A 21,541-nucleotide genomic window follows, 5' to 3' on the forward strand; every position below is an offset into this window, starting at 1 on the left:
CCTACAGGCATCCAAACAACTAATATTGTAAGGAGGTGGTCAGTAGTGGAAGCCTACTTCTTTCTCTAGGTGCAGGCTTTCTGCAACAAGTTGGAAGATGAAGTGCAAACCTCAACTCTACCAGGGAAAGAAGCTATCTGAGAGAGATCATTTAATTTGATACACCTTAAAGTAGTGTTAAATCTCCTGGTTTTATGCATTCAAATATGTATATCCAATATGTAAATCTGTGCCTTAAGCTTTAAAAAAAAAAAAAAAAATACATCCAGAATTGCTTACAAATTTTTTTTTCTTCTAAAAGCTCCTTTTTCTTATTTAGCGCCGCTTCCCTGAACTTCCGGTCAGGGAGCACGCACAGTAGCGGTCTCAGGAAGGTCACATGACCCACCTACTGCATTCAGGAAACAGCTTGAAAATCCAATCAAGCACAAATATGATATACGTGTTTTACCATCTACAATGCTGCTATGTAAAATACACTTAAATTCTATTACCAGCACCCAGCGCAGTCACAAAGCTGACTGTAGGTGCATGGAGTGTCACCACACCAGGCTGTAGTCCTGGATCAAGGGTGGCTCCAGGGGATCCTGCAAGGCTATGGAGCCACCCTTTCAAATGGAAATATAGGGAAGCGATATTATGAAAGAAAATTAAGAGAAACTGCAAACTTAAGACACACATCAAAACAGTGGAAGGTCAAAAGTATACTGCTGTATACCAGGTTTTACATGGAGGGTTTAATATCACTTTAATTGCAGGAACAACCCGTTTAATAACTGAAGGGACACAAAAAAAACATTTTGGGAGTATGGGAGCCATAGTGTGAACCAAACAATAAGAACACAAAACACGCAGACAAGAGAGAAAAGCAGGATACATAGTCTCTACCCACAAGAAGCCGTGCTGACATCAGACAGAAGGCCACAGGACAGATGGGCCAAGCAGGAGAAAACAAGACAGCAGCAGAAGTAGATCCATTAAGGAGAGGTATTTGACATCACATGGCATATAGGAAGTAAAAGGGCAGGTTTCAGTTCCTACTTGTCAGTATTCCGGGTTGTATGTATAGATGACATTGGGAGATCCTGCAGGGTAAACAGAAAAACAAGTTTAATCATGTAATGCAAAATGGACAAACACTCTATGGTAAAGTGTAGCATTGTACCAATACTAACCATAATGCGGGAGGAACTTAGGGCTTCCGGTATGAGGCTGTCTCTGTGGTTAAGGTGTGCAAATGGTTTAGCAGCCCCCCAAGATTCCAGATAGCGTGTCATTCGAACAGATGCCCTTGTCTTGGTGACCTCAACAGACTTGTTTGGAAATATGTCATCTTCCTCACTGTCATCACTAGCCTGAAAGGACAGACAGCTGTATTTAGCACCTTGCTGTTATGAGTCTATTCTTGACCAACATGGATATTTTGAAATGCTCACATTTGCTTGTAGTAGCTAAAGCATTTGCAAGCTACTTTTGTAGTGAAGGTCAAAGTTCATGATCAACTATCATGTAAAAACATGTAAATTGGATACATGCGTGTTAGGTGTTTTACCTGCAACAGGATTTGTAATCTGACCATCCAGTCAGGATGGTCAGTCTGATACTTCCTGGTGTAACATAACAGCCTCCAAGTTCAAATCCCACAAGACAGAGCGGTAAATGCTGATAACCTGGGCAGGCCAAAAGGTGAAAACATGTCATAGGAAGCTGTATTGCAGAGCCAGGAAGCTGCATTGCTGGGCCACCTGCCTAGTTGGTCTATGTGGCAGAAGTACATGAATCACAAAACTGACTGACTAGAATTTAAAACATTTAAACATGCAGGGGGGAATCAAACCAATTGCAACTTTTTTCAAGAAGCGACAGTTAAAAGGAGAACTATGTGGTTAAGGCTTTTCCCCATAGTTCTCCTTAGGGTAACGGGAGGACACAAACTAGCGTCCTCTTGTCACCCTAGGCTCAGTATACCGCGAGCTGTAGCTCACGGTATACTGAGACGCCATTGTAGAAGCGGATCCCGACAATTGTGTCTGGATCTGCCCAGCTGCGTGACTGACAGCTGGCTCTGCCTATCTAGAGGCAGAGCCAGCTGTATCCGCCCCTCCCCCCGTCAGTTCCGCCAGTCAGCGCTGGCAGATCGGAGCGGGAGGGGGGAATCCAGCCCCTCCCCTGTCACGGCAGAGAGCTGTGACAGGATGGAGAGGTGAGCGAACGCCAGTATGTGTTTGCTCACCTCCCGATCTACTGAGCCGACCTGTGACAGTCTCATTGTCACAGGTCGGCTAGAACTATGAGGTGAGTGAAAAGCACTCACCTCATAGTTCTCCTTTAAGCTTTTTGCCTGGAGTTACGAGCCTTCTTTTCTGGACTCGATTTAACCTGATTTATAAACAACATTACACTAGCAACATAAATCTGGCGCAAAGTGCATCAAATATATTCCGTGCAAGTTCAAACACTCGCAATTGCTAGGATAAATTCCACCCACTGTATATTGATTAAACTGTCTATTGAGCAGTTTAGCCACAGTTCTACTTTATTGAAAAGCTGGGTTGTCCTTTCTGGTCTTAAAGGGTGATTATAAAAACTGTCTGGAGGCAGGAAATGGGACTTAACAGGAGCATAACCTTTGATGATTGGGTCTTCAAAGGATTAGCTCTTCAAGGTTCGGTTTTCAAAGGTTCTCTGCTGCATCTCTGCTCAAGGACAGTTCCATTTTCAGTGCCTACAATGCGTGTATGCTACTTCCATATGCTCTAGCTGAGGAGAAAGATCATGGGAGTACTGACCATGTCCTAGCCAGAGCCAGATTTACTCTCTCTGCTGCCCCAATGCCAGGTTCTTCAATGGGCCCCCCTGTATGCAAGGATGCATACAAGTGTTCTCTGCAACATCGCAGAGATCACTTGTACAAAACAAGCGGCGGTTTCCCCACTGTACATTTAGCCCTGCTTGCCCAAAGCAGGGCTAAATGTAGAAAACAACTACCTGACCGCTCTCTTGGGAGAACGGTCTATTGATAGCTACTCTAAGAGACTGTGGAACCCTAGAGATCCCAGACATTTAAAATCAACCACGGAAATGTTTCATCGCAATGTCTAATAAAATGTGACGTGGGATGAAAAGCATCCAATCAATCTACATACACAGTAACAAGCATTATTTAGCTCACATGTTTATAAAAAAACATAAAATAAAGTGAACCATAATAAAAACTTAGTTTTGGATAGAAGTCTGGTTTTATTGTTGCCCGTGTCCCCACTGGGGAAGTTCTTACTTCCTTACCTGCAGACCACTATCACTGGAACAGAAAGTGATGCGAAATTCAAAATATTACAGTTGTTACCAAAGCAGAATGAAACACTGAACAGAGGGAAAATCCTCCAATGGAGGTACATGTTCTGCTGACATACAGGTGAAACTCGAATAATTAGAATATCGAGCAAAAGTAATTGCAGTAAGTGCTGCAAAAGGGGCCCAAACCAAGTACTGAGTACATATGCATGCTTGTACTTTTCAGAGGTCCGATATTGTTCTATGTACAATCCTTGTTTTATTGATTGCATGTAATAATCTACTTTTTTGAGGTTGTGGATTTGGGGTTCTTGGGGTTTTCATGAGCTGTAAGCCATAATCATCACAATTATGACAAATCACGGCTTGAACTATCTTGCTTTGCACGTAATGAGTCTATCTCATATATTAGTTTCACCTTTTAAGTTGCATTAGTGAAATAAATGAACTTTGCACTCTATTCTAATTATTCGAGTTTCACCTGTATATAAGGAGACTTACCCTGGGGTCAATAACGAGATATGTTTTTATGTTATTTTCTTTAAGGTAGGGGTCTCTCTGCCGATGAGTTACATCCTCTACCTCATAATCACCTCCAAGATGGGACAGAGTGGCTTCTGTAATATGAACTCTCCTACAGAAGAAGGAAAGATAGCGTAACATAATTAAATGCAAGGGTAAGCATAAACAAACAATTATACAGAACTGAAAGTAAATCCTCTAATAGAGAGCCTAACAACATAAAGTGCATTATAAAAGGACGTGATTTCAACATTTTAACACACTGTTTGATGGTAAACAAGGGTTCTGTTATTAAATGGTATGACATGAAATGAGAGCCTTGCACGGACTTCCCAATCTTACCCTGGAACTCCACCTGCTTCCATATGATTGGCCAATGTTACATCATGTGACCAGACATCATATTGCCATTTCTGGAGCCCAATGACTCCACACAATACGTTTCCTGAATGTACTCCAACGCGCATGTTAATATCCACACCTGTAGCCTTACGCAGCTTCCTGTAGAGATGATGGGATAATGATTCAATTCAGTGCACTGGATCCAAGAACAATCAACAGCTAAACAAAGGTTTTACAAAACAGCCATGTTTGGATACATTCAGGTATCTGTTTTAATGGTGTGAGTAAGAAATAAGCTTTGATATGGGTGACCACACTAATTTGATTGTTAACTTTTGGTAACACTCATGCACTTTTTACTCAATTGCTTAAACATCCCCCTCATGTATAGCTATTTCCTGAAGAGGCCATTGGTTTTCAGTGTTCAGAAGGTCAATGCAACACAAAGCCCGATTTCCATTACAGGCAGTGGGGTGGGCCGAGTGACCTGCTGACTTCTTACATGTTTTTGTGAGTTCAGCCAGAACTGCAGCAGGAGGATCTCTGTACTTGCCCCGATTGTTGTTTTTGGGTGTCCCAAACTGCCTTGTAGGACTCCTGCTCCTCTTGTTGCATTCTCCACTCCACAAATGAAAATCCCAAGAGGAACAGCGAGATCCCCTATAAGAGCAAAAAGCAGGCCTAGAAACTCAAGCACAGAGATCTCACCCACCAAACTTCAGAAGTTTCCCTCTCTTGCAACAGCACCAAAAGACCCCCCCCACAATATCAGCTTTAAGTGGACTGAACCTTTAAACACATATTTATTAATACAGCTGTGTGCCATGAAATTTCTCACTTTGAAGCTTACCAATCCTTCATTGTGGTGGCTGCATTCGTTTTCTTTTTCAGGCTTTTTTCCTTTAATTTTTACCTGGTGATCCCGTCAGTAACACACTTCCGGTCATACCTGGACAACACTCAGTCACTGTGCTGTATTCATGGATAGATAGCATTGTCACCTCAGGATAGGACTACAGAACACCTCCCCTTCACCTTATCTCTATAAATATGACAGTGGCCTGACCTCGCAACTGGCCATTTGGGCACCCAGCATTGAGAGAGAGAAAGGGAAAGTAATATGCTCCCTCATATCTGGATGTAGGAGCTATGTCACATGCATTACAGTAAAGAGGGCAGTGAAGTAGAGTAAGCAGGGTATAGTTAATTTGTGGGAAAGGCGGGCTATCAAGTATATCTGTTACCTTGCTCTAAATGGGCAAAGTACAGGCTAACTTTAAAGGCAGACCTAAAAAAAAACAAATTTTCCAATCCGATTAAATGAAAAAATATTACAGGGTACTGACAGAAAAATGTTCATAGGGGAGGATCTGAATGGAATATTGATACAAACAGATAAACGTGTGGGTAACACTGTCTATACCAAACCTTTGGAAATCTATCTCCACAGTGTTGGGTAAGAGTCATCATTGTTACTTTACTGACCCCTTGCTGGAACTGATCAAATGTTTCTTGAGAAAGATTGCTGCCTATACATATATTTCTTGAGAAAGATGTCGTCCTATGCATATATACATTTCAACTATTTACTCAAGAGTATGTAAAAACAAAGCAGACTAAAAAGGAACAGACACATACAGAAGCCTAGAATGGTATCTAGAATTCTCTCACCGGATTGCCTGGCACATGTCTAAACCCATCTGCACACAGTTTTTGGCATGGTCGGGTAAGCATTCTGGCAGCCCTGACACACAATAATAGCAATCACCCAGGATCTTGATGCGCATGCAGTTGTTTTCCTATAGAGAAGAATATAGATATTAGACCTCATGACCTTTCCTTACTTAACCTCCAACTACAACATTTTCACTTTGTTCTACTTACTCACCTTTGCTATCTGGTCAAACTTTCCAAAAAGCTCATTTAACATGAGGACCAACTCCTTTGGGGAGCACTCGCTTGAGAGAAGTGTGAAGCCAACGATGTCTGCATACAGAATACTGTAACATTCAACACAAAATTGTGTCATATACTATGCACAGAAGGTATAGGATAAACAAATATGACAGGAAGAGTGGGACTCCTCCATAATGGTTGGGATTGTTGTGCAGGCCTAGACAGCTCACCTCTGTCCCCAAGAGATATAAAGCAACATTCAGACTAATTGACCTTGTGCCACAGTCAGCTCCCCTGATCTTTCACAGATCTGATAGAAATGTCTGTCCAAAAGATATATGGTACCCGTGTCAAACATCTGGATTACATAGGGGATAAGAAATGTCAACTGAAATGGTCACAGTGGTCTTTATATCCTACTCACCTGATTTCCAAGTGAATGTTGATCACATACATGACCTAAATTACTGGATGCTTATATCTAAACATCTAATCTGATTTATGTGTAAGAGCATATGTGCCTGCATACAGAATACTGTAACATTTAAAACACAAGGTTGTGTCATACACTCAATGGCCACTTTATTAGGTACACCTTTTTAGTACTAGGTTGGACCCCCTTTTGGGATTGACATGGTCATCAACAATACTCAGGATAGGCTGTGGCATTTAAAAGATGACCAATGGGTACTAAGAGGCTAAAAGCGTGCCAAGAAAATATCGCCCACAAAATTACACCATTACCACTAACCTAAAAAAACTGTTTATACAAGGCAGGATGGCTCCATGCTTTCATGCTGTTTACGCCAAATTCTGACCCGATCATTTTAATGTAGCAGCAGAAAAAATCGAGACTCATCAGACCAGGCAACGTTTTTGCAGTCTTCTATTGTACATTTTTGATCAGCTGTTTTTAGCTGATAGAAGTGGCACCCGGTGTTGTTGTCTTCTGCTGCTGTAGCCCTCCGGCTTCAAGGTTCGACGTGTTGTGCGTTTAGAGATGGTATTCTGCATACCTTGGTTGTAAGGAGTGGCTGGTTGAATTACAGTTGTCTGAACCAGTCTGACCATTCTTCTCTGACCTCTGGCATCAAAAAGGCATTTTCGCCTCGAGAACTGCTACTCACTGGATATTTTCCCTTTTTCAGACCATATTCTGCAAACCCTAGAAATGGTTATGCATGAAAATCGCAGCAGATCAGCAGCACCAACAATCATGCCACTTTCAAAGTCCCTCTTCTTCCCCATTCTGATATTTAGTTTGAACTTCAGCAGATCGCCTTGACCATGTCTACATGTCTAAATGCATTGCTGCCATGTGATTGGCCGATTAGATATTTGCATTAATGAGTAGTCGAACAGGTGTACCCAACAAAGTGGCCAGTTAGGGGTCTATTCACTAAGCTGCCGTAGGCAGCCGAGGGAAAGACCGACCTGAAGTGAAGTGACCCGAACTCTGTTCGGCTATTCACTTCAGTTTATACGTCTGATTTCAGCCGTATATCGGCTGAAAATCAGCCGTACATCGGGTGGCTTCGGGTCATGTTTGGCCGACCCGAAGTGCAGAAGGAGTTCGTCTTAGCCGAACCAACATCTGGATCGGCTAAGCAGAACCTTCGACAGGCTACTCGCTGCTGTTCGGTCTATTCTTATAGATGCCGAACAGCAATGAGTGTTCTGCTCGGTCTCTCTGTGGGACCGAGCAGAACAGAAAAATAGATAAAAAAGTAGAAAAATAAAAATAGAAAAACGATTGTGCGGAACTAGCAATGACAGCTAGCTCCGCCCAACAGTTTTCTATTGGCCGGCAGTTCTGCTGCCGTCAAAAAAACAAAAGAAAAAAAGAAAAAAAAAACAAACAAGATTTGGCTATAGGAATGCATTGCTAGATTCCTATTGGCCATTTCAATTTGCAATAGCCAATAGCAAACTAGCTATATACCCGCCCTCTGCTGCTGTCAATCACTAGTGGGGACCTGATTGAGAACTGCAGCAGAGGGCGGGTGCAATAGCTAGTTTGCTACTGGCTATTGCAAATTGAAATAGCCAATAGGAATCTAGCAATGCATTCCTATGGTAAAAAAATTTTTTTTATTCTGACACGGCTCTGTGTCAGAATAAAAAAAAAAAGAAAAGAAAAAGCAGCGTTTCTCTCCTGGGCAGCGTTTCTCTCCTGGGCGGCCGGGAGCGGGAGAATCCTGAAGCGCCAGGGAGAGTTAGCTGTCTGGAGATCAGTGTCCCTGGTTAGCTGGTAACCAGGGACGCTGATCTCTCTGCAAGTGGCCGGAGCCAGACGTAAGATCACGACTGTCAGAATATCCAGCTGTCAGAAGCAGGCTGTCGGCCGGCCAGCTTCGGCTTTCTCCTTGGCTCGGTCGAGCCGAAGCATATGCCTTCGGCTCGACTGAGCCGCCCGGCCGACTTCGGGAGCTGTACGGGCTATAGTGAATAACCCGTACAGCAGCCCTTCGGTTCTACTGAACCGAAGGGGTCCTGGGGCCGAAGATAGCCGACGGATTGGCCGAAGCTACGGCTAGATCCTTCGGCTGCTTCGTGAATAGACCCCTAAGTGTATGTTATGCCTAGAATAAAAGGAGAGAAGGTATACGATAAACATGACAGGAAGAGTGGGACTCCTTCAATATGGCTCAACAATATTGCTCGACATGGGTGATACACTTTCCCAGAGTGCGACTTTCCTGTCCAGTAATCCTACTGAGACTTTAAGGGTAGACCCCCCTGGCTCAGTTAGATTTATTTTATGGAATAGCAGACAGAAATTTGGCTGCTGCAAATAGAAGTACAACACAGATATGAGACTTTTCCACATTTATAGATTGAATTGACATTTTTTTGTATACATAAAAGCGTTTATTAGGCTTTGCTCATTTAAAGAGAAAGATCTTGGGTTGTAAACTTGTCCTTCTCACCTTACATCTTTGTGCCGTTTGATATACAGATTATGAAAGTTGTTGGTACTCTCCTGCTGCGGCCTCTTTTCTTTCAGCCTCTCTATGATCTCTTCTTTCATCTCGGTGGCTATATACTGTGGTAAGATGGAAAGTAACAACTGTTCCTGTGTTTACAAAGAAAATTAGGAAAGGTGTCAAAAGAAAAAAAAAAAACGGTTGCTGCCAGGTATATAGACCTTGATAAATACTATCTTTCAACTCACTACTTTGTGAGCAGCCCTGTATTTAAAGTATAAATTGGATGACATTTACTTTACTAAAGCACCGTGTAATCATTCTTTTTTTTTTAACAATATACTGTTTTCCATCTTTTTTTGCATCTTAGTGCTGCTGAAACCCCTCAAGCCCTTTTCAGCTACTTTCTGTGTACATGCAATCACTCCAGAACTGGCTGCACATCACTGTCGTGGAAAGGGTTCCTGATATTGACAACAGGGACCATGTCTGTACTATGTGTGTTGGCACGGCCAATTATAGTCAATTGACAAGGCAAGAGCACAACTGGGAGACAGCTGTCAACCCAAAGCAGAAACTGGTCTCAACAAATACCTTTACAGCAGATATACCAGGATTTCTTTTAATAAAAGCTATACATTTACCACTGAAATCAAGCTTTGAAATTAAAAATAAAAAACAATTGTGAACACCTATATGAGATTTTAATTGATGGATTTAGATCTTCTTTAAAGTGACTGCCATAATAGAAGTATGGGGACTGCCATTGCACGCCTTTTTCTAAAAATGCTAGATGCCTGGATATGCACTAATGTTAGTCGGTTTCAGTCACAGTAGTGGGACAAGCATGCTCTAAATGAGTGTCAGAGCTACTTATTCTTGTTCTTAGTCAGCATTAAAGTCAACGTATCAGAATGACAGCCACGGAAGTAGCATTCTCAAAAGAGTTCAGTAAAGGCAGCCTCCATTAATCTTTCATTACAGTGTCTCTTGAATATCAGCGTCAACATACTTACTTTATGGACCTAAATAGGCCTGTCATAAAACCCCATTATCATTTCTAAATCAAGAAAAAGATTTTTGTTGTTGTTGTTGTTCTCAGCCATCAAACAAACAAACAGAGAAGTTTGATTTTTATTTTTTTTTACATGCGTCTGCTTCTCAAAAAAGAAATGGCCAATGCAGAACATTCTGCATAGACTTTAAGTGCTCTGCATTGCATAAGCTGTGCTTTCAGCCAACATATAGCAGCGGGTCCAGATATTTTGAGGATGGTAAATTCTGGGTGTACTGCAATGCAAGCGTTTTCATGCTCTGGAGGCACATTGCATTAAATAGCCTATTTAAAATGAATGTCAAAGTTCCTCAATGCAAAGAAAATAGGTACTGCAAAACTTTTTTCAGTGCAGGACAATGGAACACACGGGGTATATGCACAACACAACATAACACAGATGCAGTTTACCGTGCTTGGGATTGGCATGTTTCATGATGCAGATTATAACAGATGTCATGGGGCAAATGAGCTCTTAGTAATACTTGCCCCGATTAAGCCATATTAGTTTTAGGGCTGCAACAACTAATCGACCAAGTCGATTATAAATCGATGATGGAAAATGTTGTCAATGTTGTCTATCATCGATTAATCGGCTTTTGTTTAATTGCCCCTATTCGCAGCTCCACACACGCCACGCGCCACATCTTCTCACCCTTGCCGCTGCCAGACCTGCCCCCCTCCCCCCCCCCGCATCCATGATCGGCACAGGGACGCGGGGAGAAGAAGCAGGTGTGGGGGGACGACTGCCGCCGACAGACAGGCCCGATCTCAGAAGCAAGTTGCTGGAAGACTGCTCAGGTAAGCCTGCACCTTCCCCCTAATGGTGCTGTTTAATGTATTGCTAGGATAGTGGGATTTGTATTCCTCTATAGCTGATGGTACATTATGCTATTAAACAGAGCAATGTACCATCAGCTATAGAGGAATACAAATCCCAGCAATACATTATACACTATGCATAATATATTGCTGGGTTTTGTTGTATTCCTATATAGCTGGTGGTATACTGCATTGCGCTGTATAGAGGACTACAAATCCCAGCAATAATAAATTATACAGCGCAATGCAGAATACCACCAGCTATAGAGGAATACAACACATCCCAGCAATAGTACATTATAGAGCGCAATGCAGAATACCGCTAGCTATAATTTACTATTGCTGGGATGTGTTGTATTCCTCTATAGCTGGTGGTATTCTGCATTGTGCTGCATAATGTACTATTGCTGGGATGTATTGTATTCCTCTATATCTGGTGGTATTCTGCATTGTGCTGTATAATGTACTATTGCTGGAATGTGTTGTATTCCTCTATACAGCGCAATGCAGAATACCACCAGCTATAGAGGAATACAACACATCCCAGCAATAGTACATTATAGAGCGCAATGCAGAATACCGCTAGCTATAATTTACTATTGCTGGGATGTGTTGTATTCCTCTATAGCTGGTGGTATTCTGCATTGCGCTGTATAATGTATTGCTGGGATTTGTAGTCTTCTATAGCCGCTTCCATTCTGCATCGATTGCTGTATAATTTAACACTTTCCATTTCACTATATTGCACACCTCACTTTTTTTTTTTTTTTTTACTTCCACCGCTCCAAGCTTGCTCCCGTGATGGACTACAATCTCAATGCAAACTAGAAGTCCATCACTGAAGCCATTTAAAAAAAAAAATGTCATCCGATTATCGAACTTAATAATCGGCTAACTAATAATTTTGAAAATAATCGTTAGCTGCAGCCCTAATTAGTTTTAAAGCATTACCCCAGTATTGACTATGATGTTGGGCTGGATGTTAAGCATCTGTCTGTGTGACAACCAGCTCTGAGATGGACCCCTACCTGCCAGACATCATTGTCCATGCCTCCAGTACTGGTAAGGGGGCTGAAAGTCCAGATTCCAATGATGTCAGGGAGAAAGGCATAGGGCTGGTCATCCTTGATGACAATATGGGCTTTCCAGCACACCATTACCAAGAGCAAGTTTGGCATATAGGTAAAGGGAGCACCTTTTCACCATAACAACATTTTCTGAACCCTCTAAAGAACGAAAATGTATCTTGTTTGCTGTGATGACATTTAAAATGATAAAAAAGAAGCCAAAACAAAAAATAAACAGAAGGAGACACAAGATTCGTTATTGCAGTTATGTATTGGCAATCAAACCAAGCATTTAAAGCACATCTTTATAAAGTACTCAGTACGAAAATAACAGTGTAATAAAAAGTCTGATATTTTTGAACTGCATAAAAAGTAATTAATAATTAACCAGTACCACCCATTTCCATGACTTCATTTGTTTTGAAACGAATCCACAGAGGCACGCACAACAGAATCTGTGCAAGGCTACAGTACATTCATGCGATTTAATATTGACATATGAATAGCAATATGTCAGATCCGCGCATACATCCAAATTATTGAGAGGCTTGTGCTGTATTCCAATGGACCACTAGGAACTGCAGCAAAGTCTAAAGATTAAAGTACATTTATTTTAGCAAAGACGAAGGCTTTCTATTTATTCTTTCAAATAATACTCCAGAGCAGGGCTCAAAATGTCCATTCGCCCCCTCGCAATTTGCGAGTGAAAATTGTGTGGGGGTGAGTGGAAATGAAGCCTCTGAGGGGCGGCTTCTCTCCTGTTCACCAACCTGATGACAGCGTTCCCTCGTCCGTCCGTCTAAGCAGGGGGGCGCAGGAGGGATCGCTGCCTGCTGTCAGGATGGCGGAGCGGTGAGGGGGAGAGAAGGTGCTCCCGCAGCTGTCAGGATGGCCGAGCGGTGTAGGGGAGAGAAGCTGCGCCCGCAGCTGTCAGGATGGCCGAGCGGGTTGGAGATCGGAGCCGCTTTCATCTTGTCAGTTTGAGGAGGACAGCGGCTCTGTGCGTGGCAGAGCGGGGGATCGGTAAATATCATTGATATTTACTGGTCCTCCGTGTGAGAAGGACAAACACTGGAGCCATCGTCTGATCACTCCACTGTTTGTAAATAACTGGGGACACATAGTATGTGTCCCCAGTTATGAATCAACAGGCTGTGATTCACATCACAGCCTGTTCATTCATGAATTTCTCAATGGAGAGAAACACTCAGTACAGAGGCTCCTCCCCATTCAGAAACAGCTGATAGCAAAATATTTACTATCAGTGTCTGAATGAATGGGAAGCCTCTGTACTGAGTGCTCCCCATTCATTGAGTGCTGAGGCTGCTGAAAAAGAAATTGAGGATTTGGTGTCCTCAATTTCTTTTCTATTTTAAAAGGGAAATGTCAGGGGTCTGTTTGGACCCCTAATATTTCCCCGAAGCCCCCCCAACAGTAAAAAATAAAATCATAAAATAAAAAATTATAATAAAAAAAAATAAAAATGTTAAAACTACTCCCCCCCCCCACACGCATATTATTAGACATGTGCGAAGACTAAAAATTAATTTCAGATGAAATGTGTATGTGTAATGCTCTGTGCGTTGTGCTGTGGCTGTATGTGTAATGCACTGTGCATTGTACTGTGGCTGTATGTGTGTTGTGCTGTGTGCGCGTTGTGCCCTGTGTGTGTTTGTTTGTGTTATGCAGGGCAACTGGTGGCGAGTAACTTTGAAGGCCTGGCTAGTAGCTCAGGACCTGAAATTTTGAGCCCTGCTCCAGAGTATCTTTACATTGTGCTCACTTTTTTTTTTACAAGTGTATGCTACTTTGCTCACCTGTAGGGACCCAAGCAAAACATTTCAAAACAGGTGCAGCAATGTTAATGAGTATGGACTATTATCCACTATATCAATGCTAAACACATCTAAAACAATGTACTCAGGGGTGTAAGGGTTTGTTCACACTGCCATGCATATGGCAACAAGTGTTGTGGTAACATGCACTACAATGCGTTTTATATTCGTTGTCATTTTGTAGGACTCCATTCAATCCACCTGAACAGGTCTATGCAGGCTAACACAAGCAAATTTCACTATCCAAAAGTTTTTGTAATTTTTGCTGCAACTGAAAGTATTAGAAAAGAGCCCCAAAAATACCAACAGCTACAAAGCACATGCCTGGTGTTAACAAGCCCAAAAAGCACAGACGTACTGAGGTGGTTGTGTTGGATGGAATCCTCATGAGAGGAGCCTGTAAAGGGGTTTTCCACTTGGAGTTAAATAAAAAAAAAATAAAGGAAGAAGGGAGACAAGCTTTTATGAAGGGAGACAAGCTTTTATAGTAGGCTACCCTTTGAAGCTCTGCCAGGGAGCTTCAGAAAACGTGGAACATGTTGACTGTCTATAGTTCTAGCTGGATGTTACTTCTCCACTGAAAGTGCTTTCCACTTTTTAAAATATTATTATTAGGGAAGCCCCCAAAATATAAACTTAAAAGTAACACATTCTTCTGTGTGGAATCCAGCACCACTGGTTAGTAGTGACGGACGTTCCACAACACAAAGGTGTTTCTGTAAGAGCCACCACACCTGCTGCCTCTCCTGAGAGTCCAGCTTACGTCTGGAATGAATGAAGTTGATGGCTTCGCGATAAGTGTCCTTTAATGCACTCTCCGTGACACGCTTGTGATAACCTCCCACCACATTTCCACACAGCAAGATGACTGCGTCAGCGATCATCTGCAAGAAAAAAAAACAGTCAAAGGATTTTAAAATGTCATTATTACATGTTCAATATAAAGACTAAAGCAGAACTTCTTTATGCAGTATATATTTATAAGTCAGGTGTTTCTTCCATGTGCATGTGTTTAAATGAAAGTGATTCACCTAAAAGTAAATTGTTGGTGAATATAGTGATGGGTAAACCTGTCAGGTTTTTTTTTTCCCCCCCCATCTGTGTCTTAAAGAGATTTCCCTTCACTTCCTGCTCTGAAGAACCCACCGGAAGTGAGAAAAAATCCCTCCAAATGTAAGGGCAAATTCTCTTAGAGAGTTGTAACCAAAACAAGCGTCCCCATTAGAAATGTTCCCCTCTGCTCCTGTTCAAGTGACGTTTCAAATTATGTATTTGTTCCCTTTTCCTGTGACAATGGGCCACCAGAACAAATAAAGGTGATTTTTCCTCCATGGAGACAGACAGCAAACAAGATCTGGCAGGGTCCACTAAACTTAACCTTTCCTATCCAAAAACAACATAAAAAGGGCTTTAGACACATTTTAAATAGTTAGGTCCCAGAGCCTTGGACAGGAAAGCCAGCTACACAATACTGGTCATGAGTGCTTGTTAGAATTAGGAAACAAAGCTATGGGTGCACATATGATATAATGCCAGCTCTGAAGTACAATCAATGTTACATAATGCAACTATCTGTTTAAAGTTACAACAGAAAGCATTAGCTGCACCTAGCAATTTTCTAAAGGAGAGATTTTGGACATATTAATATAATTTGAAAATGGACAAAATGAAAACATATTATATAGTATATGGCTTTATGACATGTTGTAGCATTACATTTTTATACTATGCTCTTATGGGCCAGGGGAAATGCTTTAATATTCTTTTTACTCTTTCCAAATTGCTGCCTTAAGGGCTCATGAAGTGTTTAAAAAGAGCACAGCGAGTATGGAAAGTGTTCCCATACCAATACCTCCTCATTGCTATTCTAAGGCCTATTAAGCGGTGTTCACAGTTTAATGGTTAATTATCTGTATGTGCACACCACTACAGTTAGTCTGCTTGGAAAGTATATCCGTAAAGAGAAAAACAAAGTATGCCTTCCTGTAGCCAGGACATTTAGATAAATGAGCCATAAAATAATACAAGCTACAGTACTGATTGGAAGCAGCATGCAGTTTATACGAAGAGTTTCCTACCTGTACGGCAAAATCTCCTGCATTCTGCTGACTTGATGATGACACGTAGACACTGAGCACTATGATATGCGACACTGAGCAGGTAAGCCCAGCAACGATCGCCCCTTTCATACATAATGGGAGCATGGTGTACAGGCTGATCGTCACAAATAACGTCCAATAAACCTGCATATAGCAAGCAGATCACAGAACGTTAGGCAAGAGAAGCAATATAATATTCATGCCATCTCATCCTTTTAATAACTATTAACACCAGCCATTTGAAGGCTTGAAATTGGTTGGGAGTTGAAATAAGCACACTGGAAACCTTGACAGTTGGCATGCTTTAAAAGTAACGGTTCTGGGAGACATCCAATAGGTGGGTAATGTTCCTCTTTATCCGTCCCCTAACTGCCAACTAACCCTCATCACTTCTATAATCCTAAATCCTCACCAACCCTTATCCTAGCCTATAAAAACGAACCCTTAAAGAATATCTATGGCCCAAACAGTAAAGGTTTTAACCTTCCTTACATCATTTTATCCTTAAAACTTAACCCCCTAAACCTTAACCATAACACTTAAAGTGGGCCTTTATCCGTATCTTTAAAAGAACAACAAACACACCTTTAGAAATGTTTAGTGATGACAACCTACAAACACATACTTCTAGATAATAGTCAGCTTTGTATTCTTTGCATACTTTATTTCTCTTTTCTTCCCCAGTCTTCTCACAGTGGCCATGTTTAATAAGGGCAGATTACTAGATCTCCTTTCACTTCCTGAATTTCTGGCACATGTGACTAGGACATGTGACCATGCACATCATTTCAGGGGAGGAAAATGCCTTTCCCTGAGATCTCATGAGATTACAGATGAGATTTCCCAGCAATGCTCTGCTGACAATCCCAGTGTGCATTGCATTGGCAATCTCAAGTCATTTTGCCCTTTCAAAGCAGAAAGTGAATGTTCTGCAAGTATTTCAAAATCACAGCATTTTACACCTGACATGTCTATGTTATTATTAATCATCAAACATAGAGGGATGCATTGGTAGAATGTGATTTTTTTAGTGTAAAGGTGCACTTTAAAAGAGACTCGGTCACCACTATAAACTTCTATATTTTAATAATGATTTGGAAAAGTGATCAAATTCACTATTTTAGAGAGAGCTACGGATGCAGCCAACATCTTCCCAACTCTACACTTCTTGGGTTTGTGTAATGCCTGAACCCGCCCCCCAAAGTTGATCAATGAGGCATAATGGTAGCATTTGAAAAGACTGCCCCTCTACTATTGTTATTTTTCAGGTTTCTGATGAATGAAGCAACAACAGAAAATACTTTTTCCTAAGAAGGCAATGCTGTATTCATTTGTGTCAGGAATTAAAAGGATGAGGTGTAAACTCTATACATGACTTCACTTCCTACATGCCTTATCCACAGCTCTCCCTTACCTGGTCCCATGGAGTAACAACACTGCTTGTGAAAATGAACGCATAGCCCATGGCTACCAAGCATCCCCAGATGACGATTGCTAATAACTTTATACCCTTCCGCAGCACAGTTTCTATGCACACCAGTATGAAGAGTATAGCGAACACTCCCAAGGCACAAAAAACGCTCACCAGGAAGCCAGTATTGTCCAAGAACGCCTGAAAGCACAAACAGAGCAGCATGATATCACCACACCCATACACATTTACTGTATACAGTAAACAGCTCAAATGAAAACTTTTGTGTTCATGCAACATTAAAAAAGAAAAAAAAACTAGGTCAACAGAAAGGTACATTTACCAATATAATATGCTTACATTTACCACTACCATACATCTGTTTATTAAGTAATTCAATACATTTAGGAGTGTATTTATACAAAATTCACAGAGCCATTTGTCTTGTGAAATTGCATATACATTTATTCTGAGTGAATTGAGGCAAAAAACACATTTTATTAGTATATTTCCTTTTAAGGTTGAACGCAATATCAGGAAAATGCAGATTATAGATAGATAGATCTCTCTCTATCAAATTTTTTTATTACACACACACACACACACACACACACGTTTCCTATACTCCTTAGCTCCATTACATTCAACCTGAAAAGAAAGCCTAACTTGTGTAAACATTTGAATAGCATGTATATGTAGCAATATGCTAGTGCAAAATTTCTATTTGCTACACAATATAAAACAGTAAAATCTCAAAATAACAACAAGTTCACAGGTTTTTGCATACTAAGATTATATATATATATATACACACACACACACACACACACACACATATATATGCGCGCACACACACACACTGGCCAGATTATTATGACCACTTGACGTTTGTAGGCAAATTAGCTATAATTTCGCACTGAAGTTGCTAGAGGGCCAGACCATTATCAATAGGGAAGCAGGTTGTTTAACACGATAGTAGAAGTGATTTTTTTTCTGAAGATATGGGTAAACAACACGATTTAACAGCCTTTGAACGTGGGATGATTGTTGGCGCTCGGAGTCATGGAGCGAGTATCAGAAAAACAGCAGAATTCGTTGAATGTTCAAGAGCAGCTGTTGTTAAAGTGTTTAAAGACTGGACAGTCAGCCGAAAATCTGGGTCTGAACGTGCGAATTGTGGCCGTCAGCGACTAGTCAATGTTAGGGCAGAACGGAGAGTGGCAAGACTGGTACAAGACAACAGAAGGTCAACAGTGCAGTGTCAGATTCCTCGCATCACCTTTCAACATCTCGTGGAGTCACAAGGCGGCCCAACAAAGTCATCTCATGGAGTCATCTCGTGGCCCAACGAAGTATTGATGGGGTGCTCATAATAATTTGGCCACTCAGTGTACATAGAAGGTTTTAGGTTTATTCCAGTAATTGGACTATACCCTACTTTGTGCAGAAAATCTACTTCAAATGCAAACATCCCTATTTAGTGTGTTTGTAAGCACTTAGTGAATTACATGGACATCATAGAGGAGACATGAATACATACTAAGTAATTCAGTCCAACATTCTAGTTCAGCACTCATGTTCTTACTGATCATCTTGGTTTCATGGTAGCTCCAAACCCCTGGTGCCCAACCTGCAGTCTGTGTACATGTGCAAAAAAAAAAAGAAGGATTTTGGTACTTATTGTGTAGCTCCTGTACCCTAGCAGTCTATAGTGGGAGTGGAAGGATTGATTTGTAACGGGGTAACTGCAGTTATCTCTAGAAGTCATATGTAAGGTGTAATCAGTATGACAATAATGGGGACAATTGTATTGAATAGTGGCATCCTTATTTTAGCAAAATTCATAATTCCACGTCCAAATTATAAGCCTAAACAGTTCAGCTTCAGACACATGCAAGCTTTATAAATTATATTACAACAGCTCAGCTGTGGACACAGGAATGCATAAATGGTACAGTAGAAGTCTATCGAGCCTCAAACAATGTCTCATGAAGTCCTGCCATAAAAATTACTACTATCTCATAAGACTTCTAGCAGAGCACTTAAGACTCCAACATATCCTGAGTAGAATTGGAGGTCTTAAAATTGTTAGAGCCAGAGACTTCTTTTAAGCAAGTTGTAAAATAGCTTTATGAAGCCTTCATGCTGGTCATAAATAGCTTAGTAAGCAATTAAGTGAATCCATATTCCTGTCCGAGTTAACTGCAGATCCAAAAATTTTAACATAATTCATTCATAAATTCAGATACCAAGCATCTATCTAAAGTAAATCATGAATAATTTGATATCCCATATAACTAGGCTATAATATACAGGAAGCCGAGGGGACACATTGTCCCATCTGAGGAAGCGCTACACAAGATGTATACCATGTTTAGTCTTTATCAAATTGAGATTTCATTCTGTGCAATAAAATGCTGGTTGACAGCCTGTAAAATTGGGGCATCCTAAAATATTCACATAATTAGAAAAATTATATTAAAAAGGAGAGTCCGATGAAGTAAATTCAAACACTAGCTCTACAACATCCCCTCCCTCAGCCCTCTTGATGGGATGGAATTGACACCCTCCAGAGCAGTTGTTATCAACCTTTCTAAGGTTGACCCCTTGGTAACATTTGTGGTGACCCCCCAACGGTAAAATTATTAATTTTGTATTATAATTATTATAACTATTTAATTATTTTGTTTTACTTTTTTAAATGTGTATATCATCTTTTACTTATTTTTTTATACTTTTCATTTTACGATTGTTTACTTTTTATCACTTTATTTTTTATTTACTTTATTAATCTTATTTTTTCTTTTTTTAGCAAATTTTAAATATATTAAATTGTTTGTTTTTTTTAAAAAAAATTTCCCATTTAACCTTATTGCTATCACACAGGAGCTAACAAGCCCATGTGTTATAACATTTAGAGGTGACTGGTTCTTTTTATTAAAACTCTCCAATATAGGAGTTCTATCACAGCACTGCACTGGTTCTCCTGTGACAGCTGAGACAGGAAGGCTGTGTGTACAGCGTTCTTGTCTCACTGTTAACACAGTGTGGACCGGAGAACGGAAGTCTCCGCTCTCCATCCTGAAGTAATTTGCCATGGTCCCGGGTCCCCCAGAAGAGCCGAGGACCCAGAAAACCACAACTGGGAGGGAGGTAGTCGGCTGGAAATGAGGCGGCCGGCAGAAGGGGACAGACTAGCAGGCTAATTGCAAGTGATGTAGGCGGCTGCCCGAAGCAGGACTAAATGTATAAAATAAACACTCGCCTGTCAGGATCCAGAACGCCTCCAGGGGGCGCTGGAGCCGGTACCTGCAGTTCCTGCGCTCACCTGCAGGTGTCTCCAGGCACCCAGGAACTGTCAGGTATCAGCCCACCAGTGGGTGGTGCTGGAACCTGTGGCTTCAGTGCTCTCCTGCGGGTGTCTCCCAGCTGCCAGGGATCATTCCATCACCTGTTGCTTCCTGGGAGGGTATTTAGGCCCTCCCTGCAGTCAGGATGTGGGCTCAGTATCTGATCAGTTCCTGTGTACCCAGAACCTTGTCGCCTTCCTCTGACTGAGTCCCGTGTTCTGAGCCCTGAGCCCTGTGACCCTGCAACCTGTTAGCAGTCTTGAACCTTCCTGGTAGCCAGTTCCTGGATCATGAGCCCCGATACCTGCTTTGCAGTTCCCAGCCCTGTTCCCTCTTGCTGCAGGTGTGTTTTCACTCTATTTGAGTTTTCTCTCTGCTTGTATTAGCTTGTGGGTGTAGGTGGGGTTTGTGGCTTTCCTGTTGCTGTGTACCAATAAACTGTATGCATATACCCTATCCAGTGTGGTCACATTAATTTGGTCATCCTGAATGGGTACCTGCATGTGGTGTGGGGACACCCGTGCGCGGTACCATGACATCGCCTGCTCTCTTCTCCTCCCTGGCCATGGCTGCTGCAGCGACATCTGGCGGTGGGCGGGAAAACTGACACTGCTGCACTAGGAGGAGGTTTAGGAGCCTCCTCCTCTAGAGCAGTGTTGCGACCCACAGGTTGAGAACACGGTTCTAGAGGGTCCACAAAACAACTGCCACAACTGTCAGTTGGGGGCACTCCAATTTGCAAAGAAACTATGCATCCCTGAGGGCCAATATTCAGTCAGGATTGGATTCATGCTGAACTGTATTTGGACAGAACCAGGAATACTCTGCTAAGTACTTTCACATTTTGTATAGCTCAGGGCCATAGAATTCCAGGTAAATCAATGTTACATTCTGGTTGTAACAACACTACTTATGTGAAGGA

At 41.6% G+C, this 21,541-nt stretch overlaps 1 protein-coding gene across 1 annotated transcript in view; it reads right to left on the reverse strand.

Annotated features, from left to right (window-relative positions):
- The window catches only part of ADCY4 (adenylate cyclase 4), an 86,429-nt gene that overhangs the window by 23,111 nt on the left and 41,777 nt on the right, over window positions 1-21,541 (reverse strand). Inside the window, exons 3-12 of the mRNA XM_018558207.1 lie at window positions 17,273-17,470; window positions 15,838-16,002; window positions 14,494-14,643; window positions 8,985-9,130; window positions 6,047-6,158; window positions 5,830-5,957; window positions 4,159-4,317; window positions 3,796-3,928; window positions 1,176-1,355; window positions 1,042-1,085 (exon numbers count right to left, since the gene is read on the reverse strand). Coding sequence (XP_018413709.1) covers window positions 1,042-1,085; window positions 1,176-1,355; window positions 3,796-3,928; window positions 4,159-4,317; window positions 5,830-5,957; window positions 6,047-6,158; window positions 8,985-9,130; window positions 14,494-14,643; window positions 15,838-16,002; window positions 17,273-17,470 — 1,415 coding nt within the window. The remainder of the gene's footprint in view (window positions 1-1,041; window positions 1,086-1,175; window positions 1,356-3,795; window positions 3,929-4,158; window positions 4,318-5,829; window positions 5,958-6,046; window positions 6,159-8,984; window positions 9,131-14,493; window positions 14,644-15,837; window positions 16,003-17,272; window positions 17,471-21,541) is intronic.

This window comes from Nanorana parkeri, unplaced genomic scaffold (assembly GCF_000935625.1).
Source record: "Nanorana parkeri isolate BGI_ZX_2015 unplaced genomic scaffold, ASM93562v1 scaffold325, whole genome shotgun sequence".
NCBI lineage: Eukaryota > Metazoa > Chordata > Amphibia > Anura > Dicroglossidae > Nanorana > Nanorana parkeri.